Genomic DNA, 27,609 nt, shown 5'->3' with positions numbered 1-27,609 from the left:
ATTGGACGGAGAGGAAATGGGCGGGGCCCGGCGGGCGCGCGCGCGGGGAAGGAGCGGGGTGAGCGGGGGGTTCCTTAGCAACGGGGAACGGGGCCTTAGCAACGGGGGGGCCTGAGGGGGGGGTGGGGTTCTCCTTAGCAACGGGGGACGGGCCCTTAGCAACCGGGGGCTCCTTAGCAACGGGGGAAGGGTCTTAGCAACGGGGGGGCCTAAAGGAGGGGTGGTGGGGCTCCTTAGTAACGGGGTCGGGCCCTTAGCAACGACGGATGGGCCCTTAGCAACGGGGGGGCCTAGCACGGGGCCTCCTTAGCAACGGGGGAGGAGCCTTAGCAACGGGGAGGTCTTAGCAATGGGGGGACCGAGTGGGGATCTCGTTAGCAATGGGGGTGGGGTCTTAGAAACAGGGGGGCCCTTCAGGCACTGGAAGGTGCTCTAAGGTCCCCCCATTGCAGCCTTCTCTTCTCCAGGGTGAACACCCGTGGTACTACACACTGCTCTGGGTTGGGAGGGACCTCAAAGCTCATCCAGTCCCAACCCCTGCATGGGCAGGGACACCTCCCACCAGCCCAGGGTGCTCCAAGCCCCATCCAACCTGACCTGAGACACTGACAGGGATGGGGCAGCCACAGCTTCCCTGGGAAACCTGGGCAACCAGGGGCTCAGCACCCTCACCCCAAAGAATTTCTCCCTCCCTCCCCAAGAAATAGAATCCTGGAATGGGTTGGCTTGGAAGAGAACTGAAAGCTCAGCTCATTCCAACCCCCCTGCCATGGGCAGGGACACCTCCCTCCCAGATTGCTCCAAGCCCCATCCAACCTGGCTTTGAACACTGCCAGGGATGGGGCAGAGACTCTTTTCCTGGGCAACCTGGTTCTAAAGCTCAGCACCCTCACCCCAAACAAGTTCTCCCTCCCTCCCTCCCTGCCTGCCCAAGATCTCCTCTCCATCTCCCCTCTCCCAGCTGGAAACCCTTCCCCCTCGCAGGGTCCCATCCCTCCAGGCCCTTGTCCCAAGTCCCTCCCCAGCTTTCCTGGAGCCCCTTCAGGCACTGGAAGGTGCTCTAAGGTCTCCCCATTGCAGCCTTCTCTTCTCCAGCCTCAACACCCATGGGATTACACACTGCTCTGGTTTGGGAGGGACCTCAAAGCTCATCCAGTCCCAACCCCCTGCATGGGCAGGGACACCTCCCACCAGCCCAGGGTGCTCCAATCCCTATCCAACCTGACCTGAGACACTGCCAGGGATGGGGCAGCCACAGCTGGGTTCCTCCCAAGGTTTCTCTGTTAGAGGGTTGGATTGGATATTGTTGTTTCCTAACAGGATTTTTAGGGTCTTTCTTTTTTTTCTTTTGTTTTTGCATGTTGCCAAAGCAGTGAAGATGTTCAAGAAAAGACACCTCATGGCCAGGGACTGCCAAGCTCTTGCAGAAGGTTCTCCCTCCCTGACACAGCCCTTGAGTCGGCAGCAAAACAGAAGAGACATCAACAGGGGCCTCCATCCCACCCCCCACACACGGAGACATCAAAGAGGTAGAGGGATTGGGAATGATGTGAAGGTTTTCAGGGATTTGGGGGTGGACAAATGGGGATGTGGAAGAACAACAGGGTGTTGTGCACCCCATGGGAGAGTGATTCCAGGTGAGGGGAGTGGAAATGGAAGAAAGTGGATGGTTTTAGAGTGGTGTGTGGCAGATCTGGGCTTCATCTCTGCCTCTGCTAGGTCAGGGGGGAAGAAAAAAGTGAGACCTTTGAGTCCTCAGCTCTGGGGAGGCAGTGAGTGAGCCTTTTTGGGGGTGTTTTAGGCTTTTCTCACACCAGAAGTGCCTCCAGGTCTTTGAGCTGTCAGAGCTTGCTCTCCCTGAGGAGCTCTGCAGCCTCTGCAGTTGGGTGCTGCTCATGATGTGACTCCTGATTCTAGGTGCTCTTTAGGATACTTATTAAATAATAATCATAGAATTGTGAAGGTTGGAAAAGATCATCAAGTCCAGCACCACCACAACAACTTAACCATGTCCTGAAGTGCCACATCCACACAGTTTTTTAATATCTTCAGGGATGGGGACTCCAGCCCTGCCCTGAGCAGCCTGGGCCAGGCCCTGACAACCCTTTCCAGGGAGAAATTGTTCCCCAGCTCCAACCTAAACCTCCCCTGGAGCAACTTCAGGCCATTTCCTCTTGTTTTATCACTTCTTCCTTGGGAGACCAACACCCCCCTGGCTCCAACCTCCTCTCAGGGAGTTGCAGAGTCAGAAGGTCTCCTCTCAGCCTCCTCAGCTCCAAGCTCAACACCTTCAGATCCTTCATCTCCTCACAAGTTCTCCAGAACCTTCTCCTTACTCCAGCTCCTTCTCCATCTTCTCCAGACCCTCCTCCTTCCTCTCCAGACCTCCTTGCTCTCCAGACCTTCTTCCTTTCCAACCCCTTCTCTGTCTTCTCCAGAACCTACTCCTTACTTACCAGACCTTCTCCTTCCTCTCCAACCCCTTCTCCATCTTCTCCAGCCCCTCCTCCATACTCTCCATCCCCTTCTCCTTGCTCTCCAGCCCCTTCCCCAGCTCCATTCCCTTCTCTGGACACTCTCCAGCCCCTCAATCTCCTTCTGCTCCTCAGGTCCCCAGAACTGACCCCAGGATTGGGGGTGCAGCCTCCCCAGTGCCCAGCACAGGGGGACAATCCCTGCCCTGCTCCTGCTGCCCACCCCACTGCTGGTCCCAGCCCATCCCAGTCAGGATGCTGGTGGCCACCTTGGCCACCTGGCCACACTCTGCCCCATATTCAGCCCCTGGTGACCAAAATCCTCTTCTGATGGAAAACTTTCCAGCTGCTCTACCCCAAACCCAGGTCCTGGAGGACTTTTGAGGCTTGGTACGACCCTGTGAATCAGCACATGAGAGGCTTCAGGTCTGGAAGTGAAGGTGAAAGAGCTGCCTGCAAATGGCTCTTGGGTCAGCTTCCAAAGTTGTGTGAGGACAAGAGGGGCTACAGACACACGTGGGGGTGAGGAGACTCCCCTTCTCATTACACCTCCATCTCTTCAGTAGCTGCTTCCCCACCTCCCTCTGCTCATCAGCAGTGACAGTCCCAGCCCTGGGGGAAATGGCTGCAGCTGCCTCCTTGTGCTTGACCTGAGGATGAAAAAAATAACTGATGAGTTTTTATTTGATGTTTCAGGCTGGGCCACGAGGAGCAGGTGGCTTGAATAAGGATTTGCCACTCCTCATTTATCTGTGTGTTCTCCTCTCCCTTCTCAAGCCCAGGTTTTGTCTTTCCCTCTCCCTGCAAAGAGATGGACTTTGGGTTGGGATCTGGGAACAGAGTCAGGAGCAGGGTGAGGATTGTCACAGAGGCATCAAATTGGTGGACTGGTTTGGGTTGGAAGAGACCTCAAAGCTCATCCAGTCCCAACCCCCTGCATGGGCAGGGACACCTCCCACCAGCCCAGGGTGCTCCAAGCCCCATCCAACCTGACCTGAGACACTGCCAGGGATGGGGCAGCCACAACTTCCTTGGACAACCTGGGCCAGGCTCTCCCCACCCTCAAATTCAAGAATTTCCTCCCCATCTCCAACCTCAATCTCCCCTTTCTCTCCAAGTTTTAACCCATTTCCCTTCTCCTCTCCCTACCCCCCCGTGTCCAAAGCCCTCCCCCAGCTTTCTTGGAGCCCCTTCAGATATTGGAAGATTGGGAGAAGTCAAGGAGCAGAACAAGGGTTTGAATGAATCCTTGTGAAACTCTGCTGACAGTTTTGGTGCCTCAGTTCTTCAATCAAAATCCTTCCTTTCAAACTCCCCCTCAGAACAAGGGAGTTCTGCCACGGGGCTGCAACTGTTTGGCATGGAGGAAAAAAAATATCCCATTGGTTTTATACCTCCTGGGTTGAGTGCATTTTAGAGACCAACTCAAACCCAGTCTTGCTGTTGAGGTGATGTCCTCACAAATCTGGAGCATTTAAAACATCCAGGTCCTCCTGCATTTGCCTCCTTTGAAGCTGATGGAATTGTGGAATGGTTTGGGTTGGGAGAGACCTTAAGGAACACCCAGTTCCAACCCCCTGCAAGGGCAGGGACACCTCCCACCAGCCCAGGGTGCTCCAAGCCCCATCCAACCTGACCTGAGACACTGCCAGGGATGGGGCAGCCACAACTTCCTTGGACAACCTGGGCCAGGCTCTCCCCACCCTCAAATTCAAGAATTTCCTCCCCATCTCCAACCTCAATCTCCCCCTTTTCAAGTTTTAAATCATTACCCCTTATCTTGGAGCTCTCTCTGTACTCTGGGGTGAGCTGGCATCTGGTGAGCCAGATGAAGCAGAAGGTTCTTTGACTCTGTGCTCATATTCATGCTTTGCTTTTCCATTTTCAACTCAGCAATGTCTTTATCTCACTTCAAAAAAAAAAAAGCCCAACTTTTTACCATGTAAAAAAACCCCAACCTGTACAAGGTTTGATGCTGCAGGGTTTAGTGTTGGACTCAGACTTGAGCACAGAAGTTTTACTTTCTAAGCAAATTTTCTTTCTTGCAAATAAGACCTTTAAACTTTCCCTTCAGGGGAATCCACAACTAAAAGACATTAAAATCAGTACCTGGGACTTTTTTGTTTTGTCTTCTCAGGTTGCCTCTTAGCTAAACTGAAATTAGAGAAAATCCTATCTTAGATTAGAGAAAGTTTTAACCTAAATTAGGGAAGAGCAGATTTAGAGTGGATGTTAGGAGCAAGTTCTTTACCAGAGGTTGCCCAGGGAGGTGGTTGAGGCCTCATCCCTGGAGATATTCAAGCTGATGAGGTAGAGAGGTCCTTTCCAACCCAAATTATTCCATGATTCTGGGGTATTTTGCAGGATAGAAGGAGTTTAGGATGAGTACAATCAGTGCTGCGAGGTTCAGTCTCTGTCCCACATGGACTGTGTGCTGAAATCAACCTCTTGCCAAGTTTTGGGTTTCCTTTATCATCTCCAGTGCTGTCTGATGTTGTAGCCAGCAAATACCTGGCAAGAAATGTCTGTTTGTCCTCTGAAAGGCCTTGATCTCTGTTACCTTCTGGTGGGAGCAGCCTGCTGGAGGCTCAGTGACCTCCTCACACTGCAGAGCAGAAGTTAAACCCTGCTAGATTTCTAAATCTTCAGATTAAGATTTAATCTTTAGTTTTTTTTTTAAATCTTTAGAGTTCTTCTTTCCCAGATGAGAAAACTGGGTCTGTTCAGCTCAGGGGAGACCTCATTACCATGGCCCAGAACTTCAAGGTGAGGTCCAAAGGAGATGGAGACTCCCTGTGTACAAGGAATCCCATGGACAAGGGGCAATGGGCACAAGTTGCTCCTGGGGAGATTCCAATTGGACACAAGAAGAAAAATTTTCCCTCTGAGGACAGTCAGACATTGGGATGGTCTCCCAGGGTGGATTCCCCCACTTTGGGAAGTTTGAAGTCTCAGCTCAGTGGGTGCTGGGACATCTCAGCTCAACAATAACATGAGAAGGGTTGGAGCAGCTGATCCTGGAGGTCCCTTCCCAGCTGGAATTTTGTGGTTCTTTGATTCTTATTCTCTGGGTTAAGAACAAGAACCAACAACAGGTTGGAAGCCCAGCCTCAGCCTGAGGCAAACCACAGCTCAGGTCTTCTGTTTTGTTTCTTTCCTGGTTTTAATTCCTAATGGAAAGATGTCAGGGTTTAACACTGCCCTGGCAATTAAACCAAATAACAGATTCTCTCTGTTAATCCCCCTCCCCTCCCTGATAAAGGAAGGAGAGAGAATAAGGGAGAGAGACTGATGGGTTGGGAACTAAACTACACAGCTTTAATGGAACAGGAATGAGAAATAGGAAAAATGACTAAATCTATACAAATCTACAGGAAAATTGATCCCAGGTTCCTCCCCTCTTTCCCCCAAGAACTCTCCCATCCCCACTGAGGCTGCAGGGCAGCCCTGGGAAAGTCCAGGCTGGAATCCTGGGCTCAGGAGCAGTTGGGAGCTGGAGGCAGGAACACACAGATTCAGGCTGGGATGGATCAGGAGCAGAGGCAGAGGAAGGGATGGAATCCTCCCAGGATGCTGAAGCAAAGAGGGAGAGGGGAAGAAGGGGAAGCAGGAAGGGGTTTGAGCCTGGCAATCCCTCCAATTTCTCCTGAGGATGAGGTGTATGGGATGGAATCCTCTGTTTGGTCAATTCTGGTCATTTCTCTTGCCTGTTCCTCCCCACAGGAGGGTTTCAGGTGGGACCTCTTGACTCCTTTTCTCCTTTTGGAGGGCCAAATGTTGCTCAGAGCTGAGCAGTGTCCTTGGCTCTGCAGCCCATTCTCCAGCAGTAACTCTAACCATGGAGTGGGATCAGTCCCAGCAGCAGACACTGCCTGAGAAACTTGCTGTGAATTTCAGCAAGTGCAGCTCCTGACAAGAGACTGAGCTGAAAGCAAAAGGACAAGCCAGAAAATCCCCTTTCTCCTGGCCCAAACCAGGACAAAAGATCTCCCACAGAATTCATTCTGCAGCTGTGTTCTGGGCTAAGATGCAGCTGCTGTGCTGTGTGGTTCAGTGCTGCTGATCTCTGAGGCTCTTGCATGGACCACATTATCTTCTTCTAAAGGCAGAGGAGATGTCAGATGGACCTTGAGAGCACCCAGGTTATGTGGACAGAGATCAGTGCCATTCTCCTGACTTCCATAAGTTGTCAGAGAAGCAGAAGGGTTCATTTGGAGCTCATACAGCTGTGAGGAACCCCCTGGCAAAAACTACCAACACCTTACACAGCCTCTGGTGCCTCTGCTCTCCTTGTTGGGAGCATTTTCCTTTGCACTTCTTCCTGCTGACTCTTCTCCTGCTCTTCCTCTTCCTGCAGCCCAAAGCCACCAGAAGAACATCACTGATTACTTCAGGATCTCTCAGAACCAGCAAGTAGGTCCTCGTTGGAAGAGCAGTGAACTCAAAGAAGAGGCACTGGATCCCCTCTTTATTGAACCTGATAATTCCTTCAGCAGGGTCTCCAGTGGGATGGAGACCACCAGGGATTCCTGCTCCTTCCTAGAGGATGAGGACTTTGTACCAGCTCCCAGGAAAAAACCCAGAAAATGGACTTCATCCACTGCATCTGCAGGGGTTCACAAGCTAGAGCATGATTTGTGGGGTGACCCTGAGGAGAAGCCAGTGGTGATTCCTCCAGATCCAAGCCAGATCAAGCAGGAACTTGATGATATGGAAATTGAACCAATCCCTGATGCACACTATGGACTCCTGGGGACTCGGAACTGGGAGGTGCCTCAGGGAAGTATTGAGGAGCTGCCTCTTGAAGTCCTGAGGAACATCTTTGCTTTCCTCCCAGTGACTGATCTCTATCAGAACCTGAGCCTGGTGTGTCACTGCTGGAGGGAGATAGTCAGGGATCCACTGGTAAGGACTTTGTGATCTTCATTTGAGCCTCTGCCTTCTTCTGCTGCTGTTTTGTCTTAGTCCTGTGGCTGCTTAGAATCAGGGAATGGTTTGGGTTGGAAATGACCTTCAAGCTCCTCCAGTCCCAACCCCCTGCATGGGCAGGGACACCTCCCACCAGCTCAGGTTCTCTAATCCCTTTCCCAAACACTGCCACCTTTAAGGTTCCTTCCAACCCAAATCATTCCATGATTCTAAGTCTTTTCATTCCTTCTGTACTTTGGTGTTTGAAACAGAACCAGTGTCCTCTACGCCTCTTGTTCTAGGAAAAAACAGCTTTTTCTAGACAAGTTTGCAGGTGATGAGGATCAATTATTTCTTTCCACTCTTTCCTTCCCTATTTCTATGAGGAGAGGCTGAGGAGCTGAGATTGTTGAGACTCCAGGGGGACCTTAGAGCTGCCCCCCAATCCCTGAAGGGAACCTCCAGGAAGGCTGCAGAGGGACTTTTCAGAAGAGTGTCCAGTGCTAGGAGAAGGGGAAATGGTTTGAAAGTGCAGGAGAAGAGGTTCAGGCTGGAGCTTAGGAAGAAGTTCTTCAGGAGGAGGGTGCTGAGACTCTGGAACAGATTGCCACAACAGAGAAGTTGTGGCTGCCCCCTCCCTGGAGGTGTTCAAGGCCAGGTTGGATGAGGCTTGGAGCAACCTGGGCTGGATGAGAGGAGTGGAGCTTGGAGGAGATCCCAGAATCACAGAATTGTTTGGGTTGGAAAAGACCTTTAAGATAGTCAAGCCCAACCAGAACCTAACTTACTTAATCCATGGCCCTCAGCACCACATCTCCAGGGCTTTTAAACACCTCCAGGGATGGCAACTCCACCACCACCCTGGGCATGATCTCTGAGGTCCCTTTCAACCTCACCCATTCTATGCTGGTTCTATGATCTCACACCAGGCACCTTTTTCCATCGAGCTGCAGGGACATTTTGAATTCCAGATTATTTCTGGAACTCCCATTGATGAGTTTCTTGCCAGAAGAAACCTATTTTCCAGTGCTGGGGGTAAACCTTGGGGGTATGTTCTTCCCATTCCAGTTCATTCCTTGGAAGAAGCTCTACCATCAGTACCTGATGAAGGAGGACACAGCCCTGCAGAGGGTTGAGCAGATCTGCCAGGTTTTTGGGATAACAAAGGAGCATGAAGAGTGTGTGTTGGGGCTGATCAGGTGAGTCCACTTCAACACTTGAATTTATACCTGTAGATCCTCAGAGCTTCCTTCCTTTGGGTCTTCTGTCATTTTATCCTGTGAATTGCCAGGAGAGAAGTGGGTTTGTCTTCCAAAGAGGTGGGGAGATGAGGGAGGAACAGTAGAAATCAGTGATAGGGTTCTAGAAATAGGTTAAAAACCCTTCCCTCTCCTACATGTGATGTACAAGTGAAATTTGGAGAAAACAAGGGGGAAAGGGGAGCTAATTGCTGCCTCATGGGGGGTTGTAGGGAGCATGATGCCAAACTTCTTGCAGATGCATGGGGAGAGGACAAGAGGCAATAGGAAATCCAGTTAGATATTAGGAGAGTGGCCAAACACTGACCCAGGGAGGAATCTTCATCCTTGGAGATGATTGGACCTGAGCAGGACAAATCTCCAAACAAAATCACAGATCACCAAATGTTGAGGTCAACCCTGCTTTGAGCAGCTGCCTCCCAACATCCCTTCTGCTGTTTTTATGATTTTGATAGCAAGGGAAAAGGGATCCTAAAATCACAGAGTGGTTTTGGCTGGAAAGGTCCAGGTTGTTCCAAACCTTCACTATAAGGGTGCTGAACCATAGAAGTTGTGGCTGCCTCATCCCTGGCAGTGCCTCAGGTCAGGTTGGATGGGGCTTGGAGCAGCCTGGGCTGGTGGGAGGTGTCCCTGCCCATGCAGGGGGTTGGGACTGGATGAGCTTTGAGGTCCCTTCCAACCCAAACCATTCTGGGATTTTGTGAAAATATAAAAGCCCCAAGTGCTGTTCCAGGGAGTGTTTCAGAGCTGCACAAACCAGGGGCATTTGGATCTCCTTGCATCCAGTGTCCATCAGGATGCCCAAAGATGGGAGAACTTCAGTCCTTCCATCAGCTGATTTAGCTGACCCACTTGGGGGGTTCTGACCCTGCAGAAGGGGAAAGGGCTGAAAGGACCCAGATGACAGAAAAGTGACCCAAGCACAGCCCTCACACAGATTATCCTGGGGATAAATTTCCCATTTTATTTGGATTGCTGTGGCTGCCCCATCCCTGGCAGTGTCTCAGGTCAGGTTGGATGGGGCTTGGAGCCCCCTGGGCTGGTGGGAGGTGTCCCTGCCCATGCAGGGGGTTGGGACTGGATGAGCTTTGAGGTCCCTTCCAACCCAAATCACTCCATGATCCCAATTCCCTTAAGCAGAACCTCTTGGTGAACAGGAATTAGGGTTGGAAATCCAAGTTCAGCACCATCCAGCATCCCGGGGAGGTGTCAGTTCCACTTAACTGCAGCCAGGTTGAGGGTACTTTGGAGAAGACATTATTTCCTCTGAGAACAAACTCCCTTTTCTGCCCAGGTGTGTGTCTGCCATTCCTAGTGGCCAGAAGGTTGATGCCAGTGGTGTCCTCCAGTGTTTGAGGAGTCATCACCTCTTCTTAAAGGCTGAAATCTGTGTCAACAACAAACTGCCTCATTTAAAGAGCAGGATGGAGGTAGGTTCAACAGTTGTTAACTCTTTTATTAAACAGATTTAACAACTGCTGGTGCTTTGAGGTCATCTCAAGATGACCATGAGGCCAACAGTGTCTGCTTACAGCCCAGAAACCAAGCAGGTCCTGGGCTGCATCAGAAGCAGCAGAGACAGAAAGTCAAGGGAGGGGATTCTCCCCCTCTGCTCTGCTCTGCTGAGACCCCACCTGGAGCTCTGTGTCCAGTTGTGGAGATTCCCAAAAAAGAAAGGCATGGAGCTCTTGGAGATGATCAGAGGTTGGAGCAGCTCTGCTCTGGAGCCAGGCTGAGAGAGTTGGGGGTATTGAGGCTGGAGAAGAGAAGGCTGCAATGGGGAGACCTTAGAGCACCTTCCAGTGCCTGAAGGGGCTCCAGGAAAGCTGGGGAGGGACTTGGGACAAGGGCCTGGAGGGATGGGACCCTGCGAGGGGGAAGGGTTTCCAGCTGCAAGAGGGGAGATGGAGAGGAGATCTTGGGCAGGCAGGGAGGGAGGGAGGGAGAAATTGTTTGGGGTGAGGGTGCTGAGCTTTAGAACCAGGTTGCCCAGGAAAAGAGTCTCTGCCCCATCCCTGGCAGTGTTGAAAGCCAGGTTGGATGGGGCTTGGAGCAATCTGGGAGGGAGGTGTCCCTGCCCATGGCAGGGGGGTTGGAATGAGCTGAGCTTTCAGTTCTCTTCCAAGCCAACCCATTCCAGGATTCTATTTCTTGGGCAGAGAGGGAGGGAGAAATTCCTTGGGGTGAGGGTGCTGAGCCCCTGGGTGCCCAGGTTGCCCCCAGAAGCTGTGGCTGCCCCATCTCTGGCAGTGTCTCAGGTCAGGTTGGATGGGGCTTGGAGCCCCCTGGGCTGGTGGGAGGTGTCCCTGCCCATGCAGGGGTTGGGGCTGGATGAGCTTTGAGGTCCCTTCCAACCCAAACCATTCCAGGATTCCATGATCTCTGCCCTCCTGCACCTGAAGGTTTTCCCCTTGGGGTGTTATGGGGTTCTGGTGACTGAAGATGATTTATCCCCTCAGCAGGGCCTGTGTGGGTTTTTTTAGTGTTGAAGGAGAGTTTTTCTCCTCCTAAAGGCTCAAAGCTTTTTGCTCTCTCTTTCTTGTCATTGTATCAGCCTGAGAAGCTCTGGGCCATTCTTGCAGTCATGGTGCTTTTTTCTGATGGTGTCAGGGACATCCAGAAGCTGCTGGGATGTCTGCTGAGACCTTGCTCCAAACTTTCTGTTGTGGATGTGACCGAGCTGCTGTACTGCACAGCCACCCTGCTGTGTGCCATGAGAGACAGGAACATCTCCATCACTAACAGGTGAGGCCTGGGGAGATGCTTCCTGCCAGGGAGGGCAAACTGGAATGGATTTTTTGGGCCCTTCACAAACAGAAGGACATTGAGGGGTTGGAGAGTGTCCAGAGAAGGGAATGGAGCTGGGGAAGGGGCTGGAGAGCAAGGAGAAGAGGATGGAGAGTGAGGAGAAGGTTCTGGAGATCTTCTGAGGAGGGGCTGAAGGAGCTGGGGGTGTTGAACCTGGAGCAGAGGAGGCTGAGAGGAGACCTTCTTGTTCTCTACAACTCCCTGGAAGGAGGTTGGAGCCAGGGGGGGGTCAGTCTCTTCTCCCAGGTAATAAAAACCAAGGTGAATCACCCTCAAGTTGTGCCAGGGGAGGTTTAGATTGGGTATGTGGAACAATTTCTTCTCCAGAAGAGTTGTCAGGGCCTGGCCCAGGCTGCCCAGGGCAAGTCCTTCTTCAACTGATGTTTAATTTGTTCTTGATTTCTCAGTGACAGTTTCCCTTTTCTCCTTTCTCCCAGGATCCATTACAACGTTTTCTACTGCTTGTATCTGATGGAAAATGCTTCTGTGAGTATGGAGAGAGTAGAAGACCCCCTGGCATCACAGTGCAGACAAGACTTATGGGCCAGGTAAGGTTATTTTAGGTGATCCAAACCTGAAGGACCCTTGTGGAGTTTCCTGAACCTTGGAGGAGGAGCAAACATTTCATGGCAGGGTTTGGTTGACAAAACTCTGAGTTTCATAAGGATTTATTCAACCCTTGTTCTGCTCCATCCCTTCTCCCAACCTTCCAATATCTGAAGGGGCTCCAAGAAAGCTGGGGGAGGGCTTTGGACACGGGGGGGTAGGGAGAGGAGAAGAGAAATGGGTTAAAACTTGGAGAGAAAGGGGAGATTGAGGTTGGAGATGGGGAGGAAATTCTTGACTTTGAGGGTGGGGAGAGCCTGGCCCAGGTTGTCCAAGGAAGTTGTGGCTGCCCCATCCCTGGCAGTGTCTCAGGTCAGGTTGGATGGGGCTTGGAGCACCCTGGGCTGGTGGGAGGTGTCCCTGCCCATGCAGGGGGTTGGGACTGGATGAGCTTTGAGGTCCCTTCCACCCCAAACCAGTCTGTGATTCTCTGACAATATGGTTTTGGGGTCTATCTCCAACTGAGCTATAAAAGCCCCAAGTGCTGTTCCAGGGAGTGTTTCAGAGCTGCACAAACCAGGGGCATTTGGATCTCCTTGCATCCAGTGTCCATCAGGATGCCCAAAGATGGGAGAACTTCAGTCCTTCCATCAGCTGATTTAACTGACCCACTTGGGGAGTTCTGACCCTGCAGAAGGGGACAGGGCTGAAAGGACCCAGATGACAGAAACCTGACCCAAGCACAGCCCTCACACAGATTATCCTGGGGATAAATTTCCCAGGATTGCTGTGGCTGCCCCATCCCTGGCAGTGTCTCAGGTCAGGTTGGATGGGGCTTGGAGCCCCCTGGGCTGGTGGGAGGTGTCCCTGCCCATGCAGGGGGTTGGGACTGGATGATTTTTAATGTCCCTTCCAACCCAAACCATTCCATGATTATTTTTGCTGTCTCCAATCTTTTCTTTTTCCCTTCTTTTCTCATTTACATGACAACCATGTTGCTCCACTGCCACCTCCCTCCTGGTGGGATGGGACAAATCATTCCCTGCTTTCCTTCTGCCATTAGCTATTTGTTTTATGGAGAATGCTTTATTTTCTTAATGCCTTTTCCTCTGGGTTTTTTTTTTCTCTTTTAGTTGTGGGCCTGACATAAAGCTGACCCATGAACAGAAAAGGATTTTGAATCACAGAATTGAGCAGGGCCAAATAGTGAAGATCATGGCATTTGCAGGTAAGAGCCCAAAATTCTGCTGTGAGAATAAAGGTCTAACATCTAATTCTTCTCCTTCCATCCCTCCTGCTCCTGTCCAAGGAACTGTGCAGAATTCAGGGAAATCCAGGAGAGGAGAAGCAGCCCCCTGTGTGTTGCTTAGTCCCCTGCTGAGCCTGTTTCAGTGTTTTGTCCATGGGCCACTGGACAGTGGTGTTTGGAGGTGTTGAGGTTTGGTGTCCCTGTAGGAGCAACACAAGCCAAGAAATCTTCTGCACTTGGAGAGCTGTTTGGAAAAGGGGAATTGCCTCAAATTTGAAAAATTTCTCCATTGAAAGAGTGGTGAAGCATTGAAACAGGTTGCCGAGGGTGGAGTCAGCATCCCTGGAGGGGTTAAAAATGGGTAGAGGTGGGGCCTCAGGAGGTGATTTAGTGGTTGAGGTGGTGAAGGTGGAAAAGATCTTCAAGATCATGGAGTCCAAGTGTTCCCCCAGCACTGCCCAAGGCCACCCCTGCCCCATGTCCCTCATCCCCACATCCCCAGGCTCTGAAACCCCTCCAGGGATGATGGGGACTCCAGCCCTGCCCTGGGCAGCCTGGGCCAGGCCCTGAAAACCCTTGTGGAGAAGAACTTGTTGCACATACCCAGGCTTTGAAACCCCTCCAGGGATGAGGACTCCACCACTGGGCCAGGACCTAACAACTCTTTCCAGGAAGAAATTGTTCCTAATATCCAGTCTAAATCTCCCCTGGCACAACTTGAGGCCATTTCCTCTTGTTTTATCACTTCTTCCTTGGGATACCAACACCCCCCTGGCTCCAACCTCCTCTGAGGGAGTTGCAGAGAGTCAGAAGGTCTCCTCTCAGTCTCCTCAGTCCCCCCTCAGAAGATCTCCGTCCCCTTCTCCTTGCTCTCCAGACCCTTCTCCATCTTCCCCAGCCCCTTCTCCATCCTCTATAAAACCTTCTCCCTTTTCTCCAACCCCTTCTCCTTTCTCTCCAAGCCTCCTCCTCACTCTCCATCCCATCTCCTTTCTCTCTATCCTTTCTCCTTGCTCTCCAGACCTTCTCCTTCCTCTCCAACCACTTCTCCATCTTCTCCAGAACCTACTCCTTACTCTCCAGACCTTCTCCTTTCTCTCCAAACCCCTCTCCTTTCTCTCCAAGCCTTCTCCTTTCTTTCCAGACTTACTGGAAAATAAGACTTCTCCTTACTCTCCAGCTCCTTTTCCATCTTTTCCAGCCCCTTCTCCATCTTCTCCAAACCCTTCTCCTCACTTTTCATCCCTTCTCCTTGCTCTCCAGCCCCTTCCCCAGCTCCATTCCCTTCTCTGGACACTCTTCAGCCCCTCAATCTCCTTCTGCTCCTCAGGTCCCCAGAACTGACCCCAGGATTGGGGGTGCAGCCTCCCCAGTGCCCAGCACAGGGGGACAATCCCTGCCCTGCTCCTGCTGCCCACCCCACTGCTGATCCCAGCCCAGCCTTGGCACTGCTGGGTTTCTGCCTGGACTTGATCCTCAGGCTCTTTTCCAACTGAAATGATTCTCTGGTCAGTGCTGGGCCCTGCTTTGCCCAGGAGCCATCTGGGAGGAGGAGTGAGAGCAGCCAGGGTGACACCTGTGTCATTGCTGAGGATCTGAAAAGGAGCCCAGGAGGAGGAAATGTGCAGAGGATTTCCTTGTCTCAGGCTCTGGTGGTTGGGATTTCAGGGGTGAAGCCCTTTTGCCATGAGGTGTCCTGCAGCAAAGTGGGGGGAAGGAGAGCAGCAGCAGTGAGAGATCCTCCAGGGCAATGAGCTCAGGAAGCATTCAGAAGAGAGTTTTAACCTTTCATTGCCCAAGCTGTCTTTCAAGGGAACCAGTCCCTTCATGGATGATCAGACTTTGGGATGATAAGATGATATATTTTAGGCTGCAAATTACAATTTTATTTTTTTTTCAGAGCTGCTTTGCTCCACAGCTTCTGATTTCAGTTGAGTGGCTGAATAAATTCCTTTCAGCTGCAAAGAGTTTGCAGGGAGGAGGAAAATAAATCCAAGGAGAGCTGTGGGGCTTCATTCATTCCTGACTCTGGATGCATAATTTTTTTTCCTCATTTCTTCTCTTCTTCAGGGACAGGAAAGACCTCAACCTTGGTCAAGTATGCAGAGAAGTTTCCTAATCTGAATTTCCTTTACGTGGCCTTTAACAAAGCTGTTGCAGAGAGGGGCAGAAGTGTCTTCCCCAGCAATGTCACCTGCAAGACTTTCCATTCCTTGGCATTTGGGAGCGTTGGGAAACAGTGAGTGGGGATTTTGGATCCATGGAATTATCAGAGTCATTGAATGCTTTGGGTTGGGAGGGACCTTGAAGATCACTCACACAAGCCTTACAAAACACATAAACCACAAAACCTGATCAATATCTGCATATTTCACAGATAATCCATTATGAGGTCAAAGTGGGTGTATAACACAGATTTTCTTCAATGTTAATTTGCACCAGAAGCCAAACTGAGTTTGCTTTTCCAGTGGGCTTTTCACATGTAGGCTCAGTGTCTCTCTCTATTTTTTTTTCATCTGTGGCACAGATATAAAGAAAAAGGCAAGCTGAACTTCTCCAAGATGTCAGTTTTGGCCATCAGTTCCCTTCTCCAGAACCAAAAAGGACAATCTCTGTTCATCAGAGGGAAAACTGTCTCACAGACCCTTGAAAACTTCTTTGCCTCTGCAGACAAAGAGATCTGTGAGGAGCACACTCCTGTTTGGTTCAAAAACACTCATGGAGTGAGACAACTTGTTACTCCAGAAGAAAAGAGAGTGAGTACCTGAAGTGAAGCAAGATGTGGGCTGCAGGGCTTAGAAGAGGCTTATCCCCTTCTAATATCCACATTTCTTGGTATTTTAGGGGTATTTGTCCTTCAGCTGTGTTCAAAAACCATATAGACATGGCACTTCAGGACATGGTTTGGTTGGCATGGTGGTGTTGGGTTGATGGTTGGATTTGGTGATCTTACAGGTCATTTCCAGTCTTATTCATAGAACCATGGGATGGTTTGGGTTGGAAGGGACCTCAAAGCTCATCCAGTCCCAACCCCCTGCATGGGCAGGGACACCTCCCACCAGCCCAGGGGGCTCCAAGCCCCATCCAACCTGACCTGAGACACTGCCAGGGATGGGGCAGCCACAACTTCCTTGGACAACCTGGGCCAGGCTCTCCCCACCCTCAAATTCAAGAAGTTCCTCCCCATCTCCAACCTCAATCTCCCCTTTCTCTCCAAGTTTTAACCAATTTCCCTTCTCCTCTCCCTACCCCGCCCCTGTCCAAAGCCCTCCCCCAGCTTTCTTGGAGCCCCTTCAGATATTGGAAGGTTGCTCTAAGCTCACCTGGGAGCCTCCTCTTCTCCAGACTGAACAACCCCAAGCCCTCAGCCTGGCTTCCCAGGGAGGTGCTCAGCCCTCTGAGCATTTGAGTGGCTCTGCTCTGGACACCTTCCAGGAGCTCTGTGTCCTTCTGGTGTTGGGGATTCCACAACTGGACACAGAGCTCCAGGTGGGGTCTCAGCAGAGCAGAGCAGAGGGGGAGAATCCCCTCCCTTGACTTTCTGTCTCTGCTGCTTTTGATGCAGCCCAGGACCTGCTTGGTTTCTGGGCTGCAGATTTCTGGTCTGATTCTATCATCTTAAGGACTGAATGTCAAAATTATTTTCTTTTCTTTTTGACCAGTCCAAAGGAACCTGGGCCTGTTTGTTCTCCCTGTTTGCATGGATTTCTGGAGAGATTTTCACTGTCTCTGCTCAGTGCAGAACCTCCCTTCCTGCAAGGAGAAGTGATCAGAGGTTGCATGTGTTGACACTGACACCAGAAATCCAATTTGCAGTCACTTTTTGGCAGGGAAGAAACAGAGCTTGAAAACATTCACTACTTCAAAGGATTTTGCTTCCTATCTAGAAAAAGCAAAATAATGATAATGAAGTGCAGAAGTTGGAGGGGATTGAACTACACTGTGGTTAGAGCTGAGCCCAAGAAATGTCCTTTTCAGGGAGGTTGCATTTGGAAAAGACTCTGTTGAGGAGAAGTGAAACAGTGGTGGAGAGAAGGAGGGGGAGAAAGGCTTCAGAGACTTCAGAGAAGCCTTTCAAGATCATTCCTTCAGAGAAGTCTTGCCAGATATTTCCTTCAGAAAAGCCTCCCCAGTTCTGCTGTGCCTGGACTCTTCTTCTGTTCATAACAATCTCTCCAGACCCTTCTGCTTTTAATTTCTAGATCAATGTCCAAGAGGCAAAGGACATATGGCACAACATGAAGAAGCTGGATGGAGATGTAGAGAAGAAATACAAGATAACTTGTGATGGTAAGAGGGTGAAGATGTCAAATGCCTTCAGAAAAACAGCTGTAAATGGGTTCATACTCCTCCCTTCTGTCTGTGCACCAGGGATGTGCATTTGAAAGTTTAAAATTCCTGTTTTACCACCAAAACAGACCCAAAGGCTGGAAGTTTGTTCCTCAGGAAATGGGGGAACTACCCAGATGAGTGTGACTGGCAACAAAATCCTAGAAATAATGGGTATTTCCTCCTTGCTGCTGCTGCCATGTCCTTTCCTCTGGCTTCTTCATTAATGAGAGGGAATGTGCTGAATGTCCATCAGTATCTGAGGGGTGAGGGGCAAGAGGAAGGGGCCAATCTCTTTCCAGTGGCTTTGTCAGCTCCTAAATCTCTAAATGAAAGCAAGACAAGAGTCTGCTACCTACTTCTCAGAGGTTTCTCTCCTCCTCTAGAAAAGGGAATTTTGATGTTCCTCAGCTGGTGCTGTGTGGAGATCCACCTCCTCCACCTCCACCTCCACCTCCACCTCCACCTCCACCTCCACCTCCTCCTCCTCCTCCTCCTCCTCCTCCTCCTCCTCCTCCTCCTCCTCCTCCTCCTCCTCCTCCTCCTCCTCCTCCTCCTCTCTGCCCTGGGGAGAACACCCCTGGAATCCTGGCTCCAGTTTGGGGCTCCCCAGTTGAGGAGAGACTGGGACCTACTGGAGAGAGTCCAAGGGAGAGGTGGGAGGGTGAGGAAGGGACTTGAGCATCTGTGCTGGGAAGAAAGAGTGAGAGGCCTGGGGCTGTTGAGGCTGGAGAAGAGAAGGCTGAGAGGGGATGTGCTGAATGTCCATCAGTAGCTGAGGGGTGGGGGGCAAGAGGAAGGGGCCAATCTCTTTTTGGGGGTGTCCAGGGAGAGGCCAAGGAAGACTGGGTTGAAGGGAGAAGAGAGGAAGTTGCAGCTCAGCATGAGGAGAAAGTTGTTGAGGGTGAGGCTGAGGGAGCCCTGGCCCAGGCTGCCCAGAGAGGTTGTGGAGTCTCCTTCTCTGGAGCCTTTCCAAACCCCCCTGGCTGTGTTCCTGTGTGGGCTGCCCTGGGGGATCCTGCTGGGGCAGGGGGATTGCACTGGGGCATCTCCAGAGCTCCCTTTCCACCCCTGACATTCTGTGGTTCTTAGGATGTCTGCAGACAGTGCCAGAGGTGGCTCCTTCTGGGGGAAACCACCTTCCTTCTCATTTTCTTTGTGCATTAAAAGTTTGTGGAGTCATCAGGGTACCTGCCATCCCCCAGCACACTCAGATGCTTTGCTTTGGGATTTTTTTCCCTCATCTTTCCTACAGCCAAGGCAGACAGAGCAACACCTGGGACCATGAGAGGTTTTTCCAACCCCTCTAAATGTTATCCAAGCAAGAAGTATGACCAGAAACATATATATATATATATATATATATATATATTAAATAAAAGAGATTTGTTTTAAAGATCAGGGTGTATTATGAGAAAACTGCCATCTCCTTGACATGCCTTCTTCTTTCAGGGTATTTGAAACTCTGGCAGCTCAGCAAGCCTCAGCTCTCAGGATATGATGCCATCTTTGTTGATGAAGCACAGGACTGCACTCCAGGTGAGTGGAGACAGAGGATTTCTGCCTCCTGTCACCTCCAGGTGAGTGGGTAAAGGAGACAGAGCCAGAACCTTCCTAAGCAGTGCACACAGAGGGTTTTCTTCAACACCCCAGGTTGGGGCAGAGGAGATGGAAAGTGTCCAGCAGGAGAGGAGCTGGTGGTGACAGGTTTTTTCTATGCTTTCTACCTCTCTCCTCACCCCCACGTGTGTCTGTAGCCCCTCTTGTCCTCACACAACTTTGGAAGCTGACCCAAGAGCCATTTGCAGGCAGCTCTTTCACCTTCACTTCCAGACCTGAAGCCTCTCATGTGCTGATTCACTGGGTCGTACCAAGCCTCAAAAGTCCTCCAGGACCTGGGTTTGGGGTAGAGCAGCTGGAAAGTTTCCATCAGAAGAGGGTTTTGGTCACCAGGGGCTGAATATGGGGCAGAGTGTGGCCAGGTGGCCAAGGTGGCCACCAGCATCCTGACTGGGCTGGGCTGGGACCAGCAGTGGGGTGGGCAGCAGGAGCAGGGCAGGGATTGTCCCCCTGTGCTGGGCACGGGGGAGGCTGCACCCCCAATCCTGGGGTCAGTTCTGAGGACCTGAGGAGCAGAAGGAGATTGAGGGGCTGGAGAGTGTCCAGAGAAGGGAATGGAGCTGGGGAAGGGGCTGGAGAGCACAAATCTGACCAGGATGGGCTGAGGAACCTGGGTTGCCAAGCCCTGGCTTCAACCTCCTTCCAGGGACATGGAGACAGTGAGGAGGTTTCCCCTCAGCCTCCTCTGCTCCAGGCTCAACATCCCCAGGTCCCTCAGCCCCTCCTCATAGGATCCCAAAATGGTTTGGGTTGGAAGGGACCTCAAAGCTCATCCAGTCCCAATCCCCTGCCTGGGCAGGGACACCTCCCACCAACCCAGGGTGCTCCAAGCCCCATCCAACCTGACCTGAGACACTGCCAGGGATGGGGCAGCCACAGCTTCCTTGGACAACCTGGGCCAGGCTCTCCCCACCCTCAAATTCAAGAATTTCTTCCTACTGTCCATCCAAAAAACTCCTTAAATCTCATCTTGCCTGATGAGCTGAAACTTGAAGTTCATTTGAAACTCTGAAAGAAAAGAGCCTGAGGGTTGATTGAGTCCTCTCAGCAGTCATGTGGTGTAGGTTTAGTCACAATTCTGTGGAACACAGCAGTGTTTGGAAAGATGAGGAAAGGTCTTGAATTCTTGTCATGTTGAAAGGTTTGAATTGTTGGATGTTCCTAGAGGGCTGAGGTGGGAAGGGAGGTCAGAGCTCATCTCCTCCAAGCTCCATGCCCAGGGACACCTCTCATCCAGCCCAGGTTGCTCCAAGCCTCATCCAACCTGGCCTTGAACACCTCCAGGGAGGGGGCAGCCACAACTTCTCTGTGCAATCTGTTCCAGAGTCTCAGCACCCTCCTCCTGAAGAACTTCTTCCTAAGCTCCAGCCTGAACCTCTTCTCCTGCACTTTCAAACCATTTCCCCTTCTCCTAGCACTGGACACTCTTCTGAAAAGTCCCTCTGCAGCCTTCCTGGAGGTTCCCTTCAGGGATTGGGGGGCAGCTCTAAGGTCCCCCTGGAGTCTCAACACTCCCAGCTCCTCAGCCTCTCCTCATGGCAGAGCTGCTCCAGCCCCTGGATCATCTTTGTGGCCTCCTCTGGACTTGTTTTCCACCCCGTTCCCCAGCTCCATTCCCTTCTCTGGACACTCTCCAGCCCCTCAATATCCTCCTGGTCATGAGGAGCCAGAACTGACCCCAGGATTGGAGGTGAAATGTTTGGCTCTGCTCTCACAGCCACTGCTCTGCCAGCACCTGAGCCTTGGGAAGGACAGAGGGGGTTGAAAGTTGAAATGAACTGAAGGTTCAAATGAACTGAAGGTTGAAGAGGACTCAAGGTCAAAGTAGATTGAAGGTTGAAGTGGAGTGATGGTTTAAATGGGCTGAAGGGGACTGAAAGTTGAAAGGGATTGAAAATTAAAATGGATTGAAGGTTGCAGGGGACTGAAGGTCAAAGTAAATTGAATGTTGAAGGGTACTGAAGGTTGAAGTGGACCTCAAATCTTTCTGAGGTGTGGGAGAACATTGCAGAGGTCCCAGTCAGCTGCACTCATCCCTGTGCTTTTCCCAACTTGTCTCCTGCTCCAGTATAGACCTCTTCTTAAATACCAGAGCTCATCAGGAGCCTCCATAGAGACAGGAGGTGTTGGACCATTCCCTCTGGGTTGCTGAGCAGCCCCTTCATGCTCTGCTGTTTCCCTGCAGCCATCGTGGACATTGTGCATTCACAAACCTGTGGCATAATCCTTGTAGGAGACCCTCACCAGCAGATCTACACTTTCCGTGGAGCTGTCAACACCCTCTACTCAGTGCCTCACACCCATATCTACTACCTCACCCAGGTGAGATGAAGATCTGATGATGGTTCCTAGTGATCCCATCACTAGGGAAGTTGTTGGGCTTGAAAAATGGGGATTGGGGTAGAGACCTCCATCAGGATTATTTCCAGGAAATCCCTTCTGCTCTGGGTTAGTTCTCAGCTGCAGATGAGTGGAGAAGGGCAAATGTTCACCTAGGTCCTGTTGCCAACTGGTTCTGACATGGGGTCACTTGCAGGGAGATGGACTTAGAATCAAGCAGATGAAACTTGTTCTGGTGCTGACATTAAATAAAAACACATTGATGCTGGGAGGGCTGGAGCAGCTCTGCTCTGGAGCCAGGCTGAGAGAGTTGGGGGTGTTGAGGCTGGAGAAGAGAAGGCTGCAATGGGGAGACCTTAGAGCACCTTCCAGTGCCTGAAGGGGCTCCAGGAAAGCTGGGGAGGGACTTGGGACAAGGGCCTGGAGGGATGGGACCCTGCGAGGGGGAAGGGTTTCCAGCTGCAAGAGGGGAGATGGAGAGGAGATCTTGGGCAGGCAGGCATGGAGGGAGGGAGGGAGAACTTGTTTGGGGTGAGGGTGCTGAGCTTTAGAACCAGGTTGCCCAGGAAAAGAGTCTCTGCCCCATCCCTGGCAGTGTTCAAAGCCAGGTTGGATGGGGCTTGGAGCAATGTGGGAGGGAGGTGTCCCTGCCCATGGCAGGGGGGTTGGAATGAGCTGAGCTTTCAGTTCTCTTCCAAGCCAACCCATTCCAGGATTCTCTTTCTTGGGGAGGGAGGGAGGGAGAAATTCTTTGGGATGAGGGTGCTGAGCCCCTGGGTGCCCAGGTTGCCCCCAGAAGCTGTGGCTGCCCTATCCCTGGCAGTGTCTCAGGTCAGGCTGGATGGGGCTTGGAGCCCCCTGGGCTGGTGGGAGGTGTCCCTGCCCATGCAGGGGGTTGGAACTGGATGAACTTTCAGGTCCTTTTCAACCAAAACCATTCCAGGATTCTACAACCACCAAAATTCCCTCTGAGCTGCCTTTGCCAAGGGCCATGAGCCTGGGACAGGCAGAGGGGAGCAGGAACTGCCTTGATTTGCAGTGACACAGCTTGTGACAAGTCTTAGGACCAGCCTTGCACCACCACACTTGTGGATTTTTTGGGGGTAAGGAGGTTTTCCCCTTCTCTTTGGTGGTGGAGATGTTGTGCTCAGTCAAGATCTGGTGCTTTTTAATCACAGTGTTGGTGGCTCTTGATTAAGACTTGGACCTCATGACATTTTGGCTCTTGGCCCCAGCTCTACAGGTCAGGAATCAATAAGGAGCAACCTCCAACCCTGCTCTGCTTCTCCCATCTCCAGCATCCCAGCAAAATATGGGACCTGGCTGCTTTCCCACCACCTCCATCTCCTGCCCTGCTGCAGGACAGATGTACCACATCTCTTCAGCTTCCTGGGAAAGAGTCTTGGCAGTGGCAGCTCTTGGGGTGGAGAGGCTGAAAATGACATTTTTCCCTCTATTGATAATGCCATCCCAAAGCACAGATCTTATTGCCTCGGGTGTGAGAGTGAGCAGGATTTCCAGGAACAATTTAGAGGATTTTGGGTGCTTTTTCTAAGAGAAGCCTTGCCCAGAAGGTTGGTGGGAATTCTGTAGTTCTCTATATATTAATAATTTCCTGGGTGCAAGAAGTTCTTATTTTCCTGCTGTTTCCATGTAGAGTTTCAGATTTGGTCCTGAAATAGCTTATGTTGGAGCAAACCATTCTGGATGTCTGCAAGAGGATCAGGAATAGGACACTAGTGGGTGGAAACCAACAGGGTGAGTTGTGTCCTTGCCTCTGTCACCTTTGTTCAGTGACTGGGACTTCCAGAACTGGTGGTTATCAACAGAATCCTCAGGATTAATCCTGGTTTATGAAGATCAGGTCAAGGAAAGAGAGACCCCCCTGGGTAAAGCTGTGTCAAGATCTGGGGTCCCCAGCAGCAGAAGGACACGGAGCTGTTGGAGCCAGTGCAGAGGAGGCCCTGGAGCTGCTGGGAGGGCTGGAGCAGCTCTGCTCTGGAGCCAGGCTGAGAGAGTTGGGGGTGTTGAGGCTGGAGAAGAGAAGGCTGCAATGGGGAGACCTTAGAGCACCTTCCAGTGCCTGAAGGGGCTCCAGGAAGCTGGGGAGGGACTTGGGACAAGGGCCTGGAGGGATGGGAGCCTGCGAGGGGGAAGGGTTTCCAGCTGGGAGAGGGAGATGGAGAGGAGATCTTGGGCAGGCAGGGAGGGAGGGAGGGAGAAATTGTTTGGGGTGAGGGTGCTGAGCTTTAGAACCAGGTTGCCCAGGAAAAGAGTCTCTGCCCCATCCCTGGCAGTGTTCAAAGCCAGGTTGGATGGGGCTTGGAGCAATGTGGGAGGGAGGTGTCCCTGCCCATGGCAGGGGGGTTGGAATGAGCTGAGCTTTCAGTTCTCTTCCAATCCAACCCATTCCAGGATTCTTTTTCTTGGAGAGGAAGGGAGGGAGGGAGGGAGGAGGGAGGGAGGGAGGGAGGGAGGGAGGGAGGGAGGGAGGGAGAAATTCTTTGGGGTGAGGGGTGCTGAGCCCCTGGGTGCCCAGGTTGTCCAAGGAAGCTGTGGCTGCCCCATCCCTGGCAGTGTCTCAGGTCAGGTTGGATGGGGCTTGGAGCCCCCTGGGCTGGTGGGAGGTGTCCCTGCCCATGGAAGGGCTTTGGAATGAGATGATCCTGAAGGTCCCTTCCAACCCAAACCATTCCCAGCCTCCTCCTCTCCTATGAAAATCTCTAATTTTAGATTTCTGCTTCCTAAACTCATGGGCAAACTGGGAAATCTCTTCCTGCAGGTGACGTGAGAGGCAACATGGAAGGGAAGATCACAATCCTGTCCAGGAGCAATTTCAATGTGTTTGAGGATGCTGTGAAACTTACTGGGAGGGAGAGACCAATTAAAATCCATGTGATTGGGGTAAGGAGAAGTTGCCAAGGTGTCCTTCACATCCCAACCTGCTGGCTGGAGCTGGGGCAGGGTGACAAGTGGCTCTAGCAGGTCACTGCAGCAGCTTTTGCATTAAATGGAGCCTTTTACCATCCTGTGACACAGTTTTCCTGCAGGAGGGGGAGAAAAGTCAGCTCTAGTTGTGAGCTGAGCCTAAAATCAATGCCCAGGCTCTGCCTGGAGAGAAGAAACTTTTTTCAAGCTGTCTCAAGAAGCCAAGGATTGAAGCTGGAGGTGATTTTTGTAGCTGACCACAGAAAGCTGCCCTGTGCTCATTCCTAATTCCCACTCCTGGATTTCCACCTTGATACACCATGGAAAGGCAAGGAAATAATGGGCCCCAGGCTTTATTGGTGAGGGAAAATAGGATTTTCAGCACTGGTGAGTGTTAACTCCCTAAGGGAGCCCCAGTTCTGGGGTTTGCAGTGAATTTTCACCTGCAAAAAGCACCCATGGGGCTGAAGAAGGAGAGAAGGAACTCAGGTCCTTGAATTGCAGTGAGGTTTTCCTAAGGCTCCACCCCACTAAGCTGGGGGGAGTGTGGATAAGGTGGAAGGCAGGAGGGCTCTGCAGAGGGACCTGGACAGACTGGAGAGTTGGGATGATTCCAACGGGATGAGGTTCAACATTCCAAGGGCCGGGTCCTGCACTTGTGGTGTCAACAACCCCAAAAATTGCCCAGCAGAAAAGGCAAGGCCTTTGACACCGTCTCCCACAGCATTCTCCTGAAAAAGCTGTCAGCCCATGGATCAGACAGGAGCACCCTGTGCTGGGTCAGGAACTGCTGGAACGGGCCCAGAGAGTGGTGCTGAACGGGGCTGCATCAAAATGGCGGCTGTGGTGTCCCCCAGGGATCAGTGTTGGGCCCAGTGCTGTTCAATATCTTTAGTGATGATTTAGATGAGGGGATTGAGTCCATCATCAGCAAATTCACAGATGACACCAAGCTGGGGGGAGTGTGGATCAGCTGGAAGGCAGGAGGGCTCTGCAGAGGGACCTGGACAGACTGGGAGAGTTGGGGCTGATCCCAACGGGAATGAGGTTCAACATTCCAAGGGCCGGGTCCTGCCCTTTGGCCACAACAACCCCATGGGGAGCTCCAGGCTGGGCACAGAGTGGCAGAAAGGGACCTGGGAGTCTGGATTGCCAGGAAGCTGAAGAGGAGCCAGCAGTGTGCCCAGGTGGCCAGAAGGCCAATGGCATCCTGGGCTGGCTCAGGAAGAGCGTGGCCAGCAGGTCCAGGGAAGGGATTCTGCCCCTGTGCTCAGCCCTGGTGAGGCCACAGCTTGAGTCCTGTGTCCAGTTCTGGGCCCCTCAGCTCAGGCAGGAGATTGAGGTGCTGCAGCAGGTCCAAAGGAGGCAACTGGGCTGGTGAAGGGACTGGAGCACAGATCCTGTGAGGAGAGGCTGAGGGAGCTGGGGGTGTTGAGGCTGGAGAAGAGGAGGCTCAGGGGAGACCTCATCACTCTCTGCAACTCCCTGAAAGGAGGTTGGAGCCAGGGGGGGGTTGGGCTCTTTTCCCAGGCAACTCTCAGCAAGACAAGAGGGCAGGGTCTCAAGTTGTGCCAGGGGAGGTTTAGGTTGGAGATGAGAAAGAATTTCTTTCTGGAGAGGGTGATCAGGCATTGGGAATGGGCTGCCCAGGGAAGTAGTGGATTCTCCGTGTCTGGAGCTATTTCCAAAGAGCTGGATGTGGCCACTGGAGTGCCATGGGCTGGGAACTGCAGGTGGGAGTGGATCAAGGGTTGGACTTGATGATCTCCTGAGGTCCCTTCCAACCCAGCCATTTTTATGATTCTATGATTCTATCCAGGAGGCCTCAGGAGAATCCTGAAGGCTTCCAACACTGAATCATCAATACCTGGGATTTAAATTTTACATCTCATGCTGCCAGAAAAGTAGAAGCACATGAGCCAGTTCTCCTAATGCTGAATGTGTCTGAGGAAGGCTTTAGTCCTTTCAGTTTTAGGCTGATATTTTAAGTGTTTTGTACTTTTTCACCAGCTAGGTGCATATTGCAACAGAATGAGTGCTCAAACTGGCTGCCCAGTACCAAAAATCTCACCTGCTTTTGCAGTTTTAAGCCTAAATTCAGAGGTGGTGCTTCTTTTGGTGGAAAAAAAAAAAACCAAAAAACAACTGAATTTGGAAACAGGGAGGAAAAAATTCTTTCTGAAAAGAAAAATGACTGAAGTTGGGGTTGTTCAGCCTGGAGAAGAGGAGGCTCCCAGGTGACCTTAGAGCAACCTTCCAATATCTGAAGGGGCTCCAAGAAAGCTGGGGGAGGGCTTTGGACACGGGGGGTAGGGAGAGGAGAAGGGAAATGGGTTAAACTTGGAGAGGAAAGGGGGAGATTGAGGTTGGAGATGGGGAGGAAATTCTTGACTTTGAGGGTGGGGAGAGCCTGGCCCAGTTGTCCAAGGAAAGTTGTGGCTGCCCCATCCCCTGGCAGTGTTCAGGTCAGGCTTGGATGGGGCTTGGAGCCCCCTGGGCTGGTGGGAGGTGGTCCCGTGCCCATGCAGGGGGTTGGCGACTGGATGAGCTTTGAGGTCCCTTCCAACCCAAAACCATTCCATTGATCGTAATGACAATATGGTTTTGGGGTCTATCTCCAGCTGAGCTATAAAAGCCCAGTGCTTTTCCCAGGGAGTGTTTCGAGCTGGCACAAACCAGGGGGCATTGGATCTCCTTGCATCCAGTTCCATCAGGATGCCCCAAGATGTGAAGAACTTCAGTCCTTCGCATCAGCTGAATTTAACCTGACCCACTTGGGGGTTCTGACCCTGCAGAAGGGGACAAGGCTGAAAGGACCCAAGATGGACAGAAAAGTGACCCAAGCAGAGCCCTCCACAGATTATCCTGGGAATAAATTTGCTCCAGGATTGCTGTGGCTGCCCCATCCCTGGCAGTGTCTCAGGTCAGGTTGGATGGGGCTTGGAGCCCCCTGGGCTGGTGGGAGGTGTCCCTGTCCATGCAGGGGGTTGGGACTGGATGAGCTTTGAGGTCCCTTCCAACCCAAACCATTCCAAGATTCCATGATTCCATGAAGCAAAGCCTTTTGTTTCAGTTTACCTTGATGTTGAAACCTTTACAGATAGTTCAGGAAATTGAGCTTCATGTGGTGGTCCATGGCTTCAGGTAA

At 51.7% G+C, this 27,609-nt stretch overlaps 1 protein-coding gene across 1 annotated transcript; it reads left to right on the top strand.

The window, feature by feature from the left end:
* The first annotated feature begins 19 nt into the window (after window positions 1-19).
* LOC115599516 (F-box DNA helicase 1-like) lies at window positions 20-27,609 on the top strand. Its single transcript, XM_030463909.1, is given in 17 exon segments — window positions 20-58; window positions 1,371-1,529; window positions 6,832-7,379; window positions 8,451-8,581; window positions 9,936-10,071; window positions 11,196-11,386; window positions 11,887-11,997; window positions 13,129-13,223; window positions 15,315-15,483; window positions 15,772-16,000; window positions 17,447-17,534; window positions 19,026-19,112; window positions 21,379-21,515; window positions 23,191-23,229; window positions 23,231-23,291; window positions 24,316-24,437; window positions 27,562-27,609. Coding segments are annotated over 16 exon segments (2,343 nt in total). The 5' UTR covers window positions 20-58; window positions 1,371-1,378.

The sequence above is a fragment of the Calypte anna genome, chromosome 1 (genome assembly GCF_003957555.1).
Source record: "Calypte anna isolate BGI_N300 chromosome 1, bCalAnn1_v1.p, whole genome shotgun sequence".
In the NCBI taxonomy this organism is placed as follows: Eukaryota; Metazoa; Chordata; class Aves; order Apodiformes; family Trochilidae; genus Calypte; species Calypte anna.
This window is presented reverse-complemented; position numbering and strand designations above follow the sequence as displayed.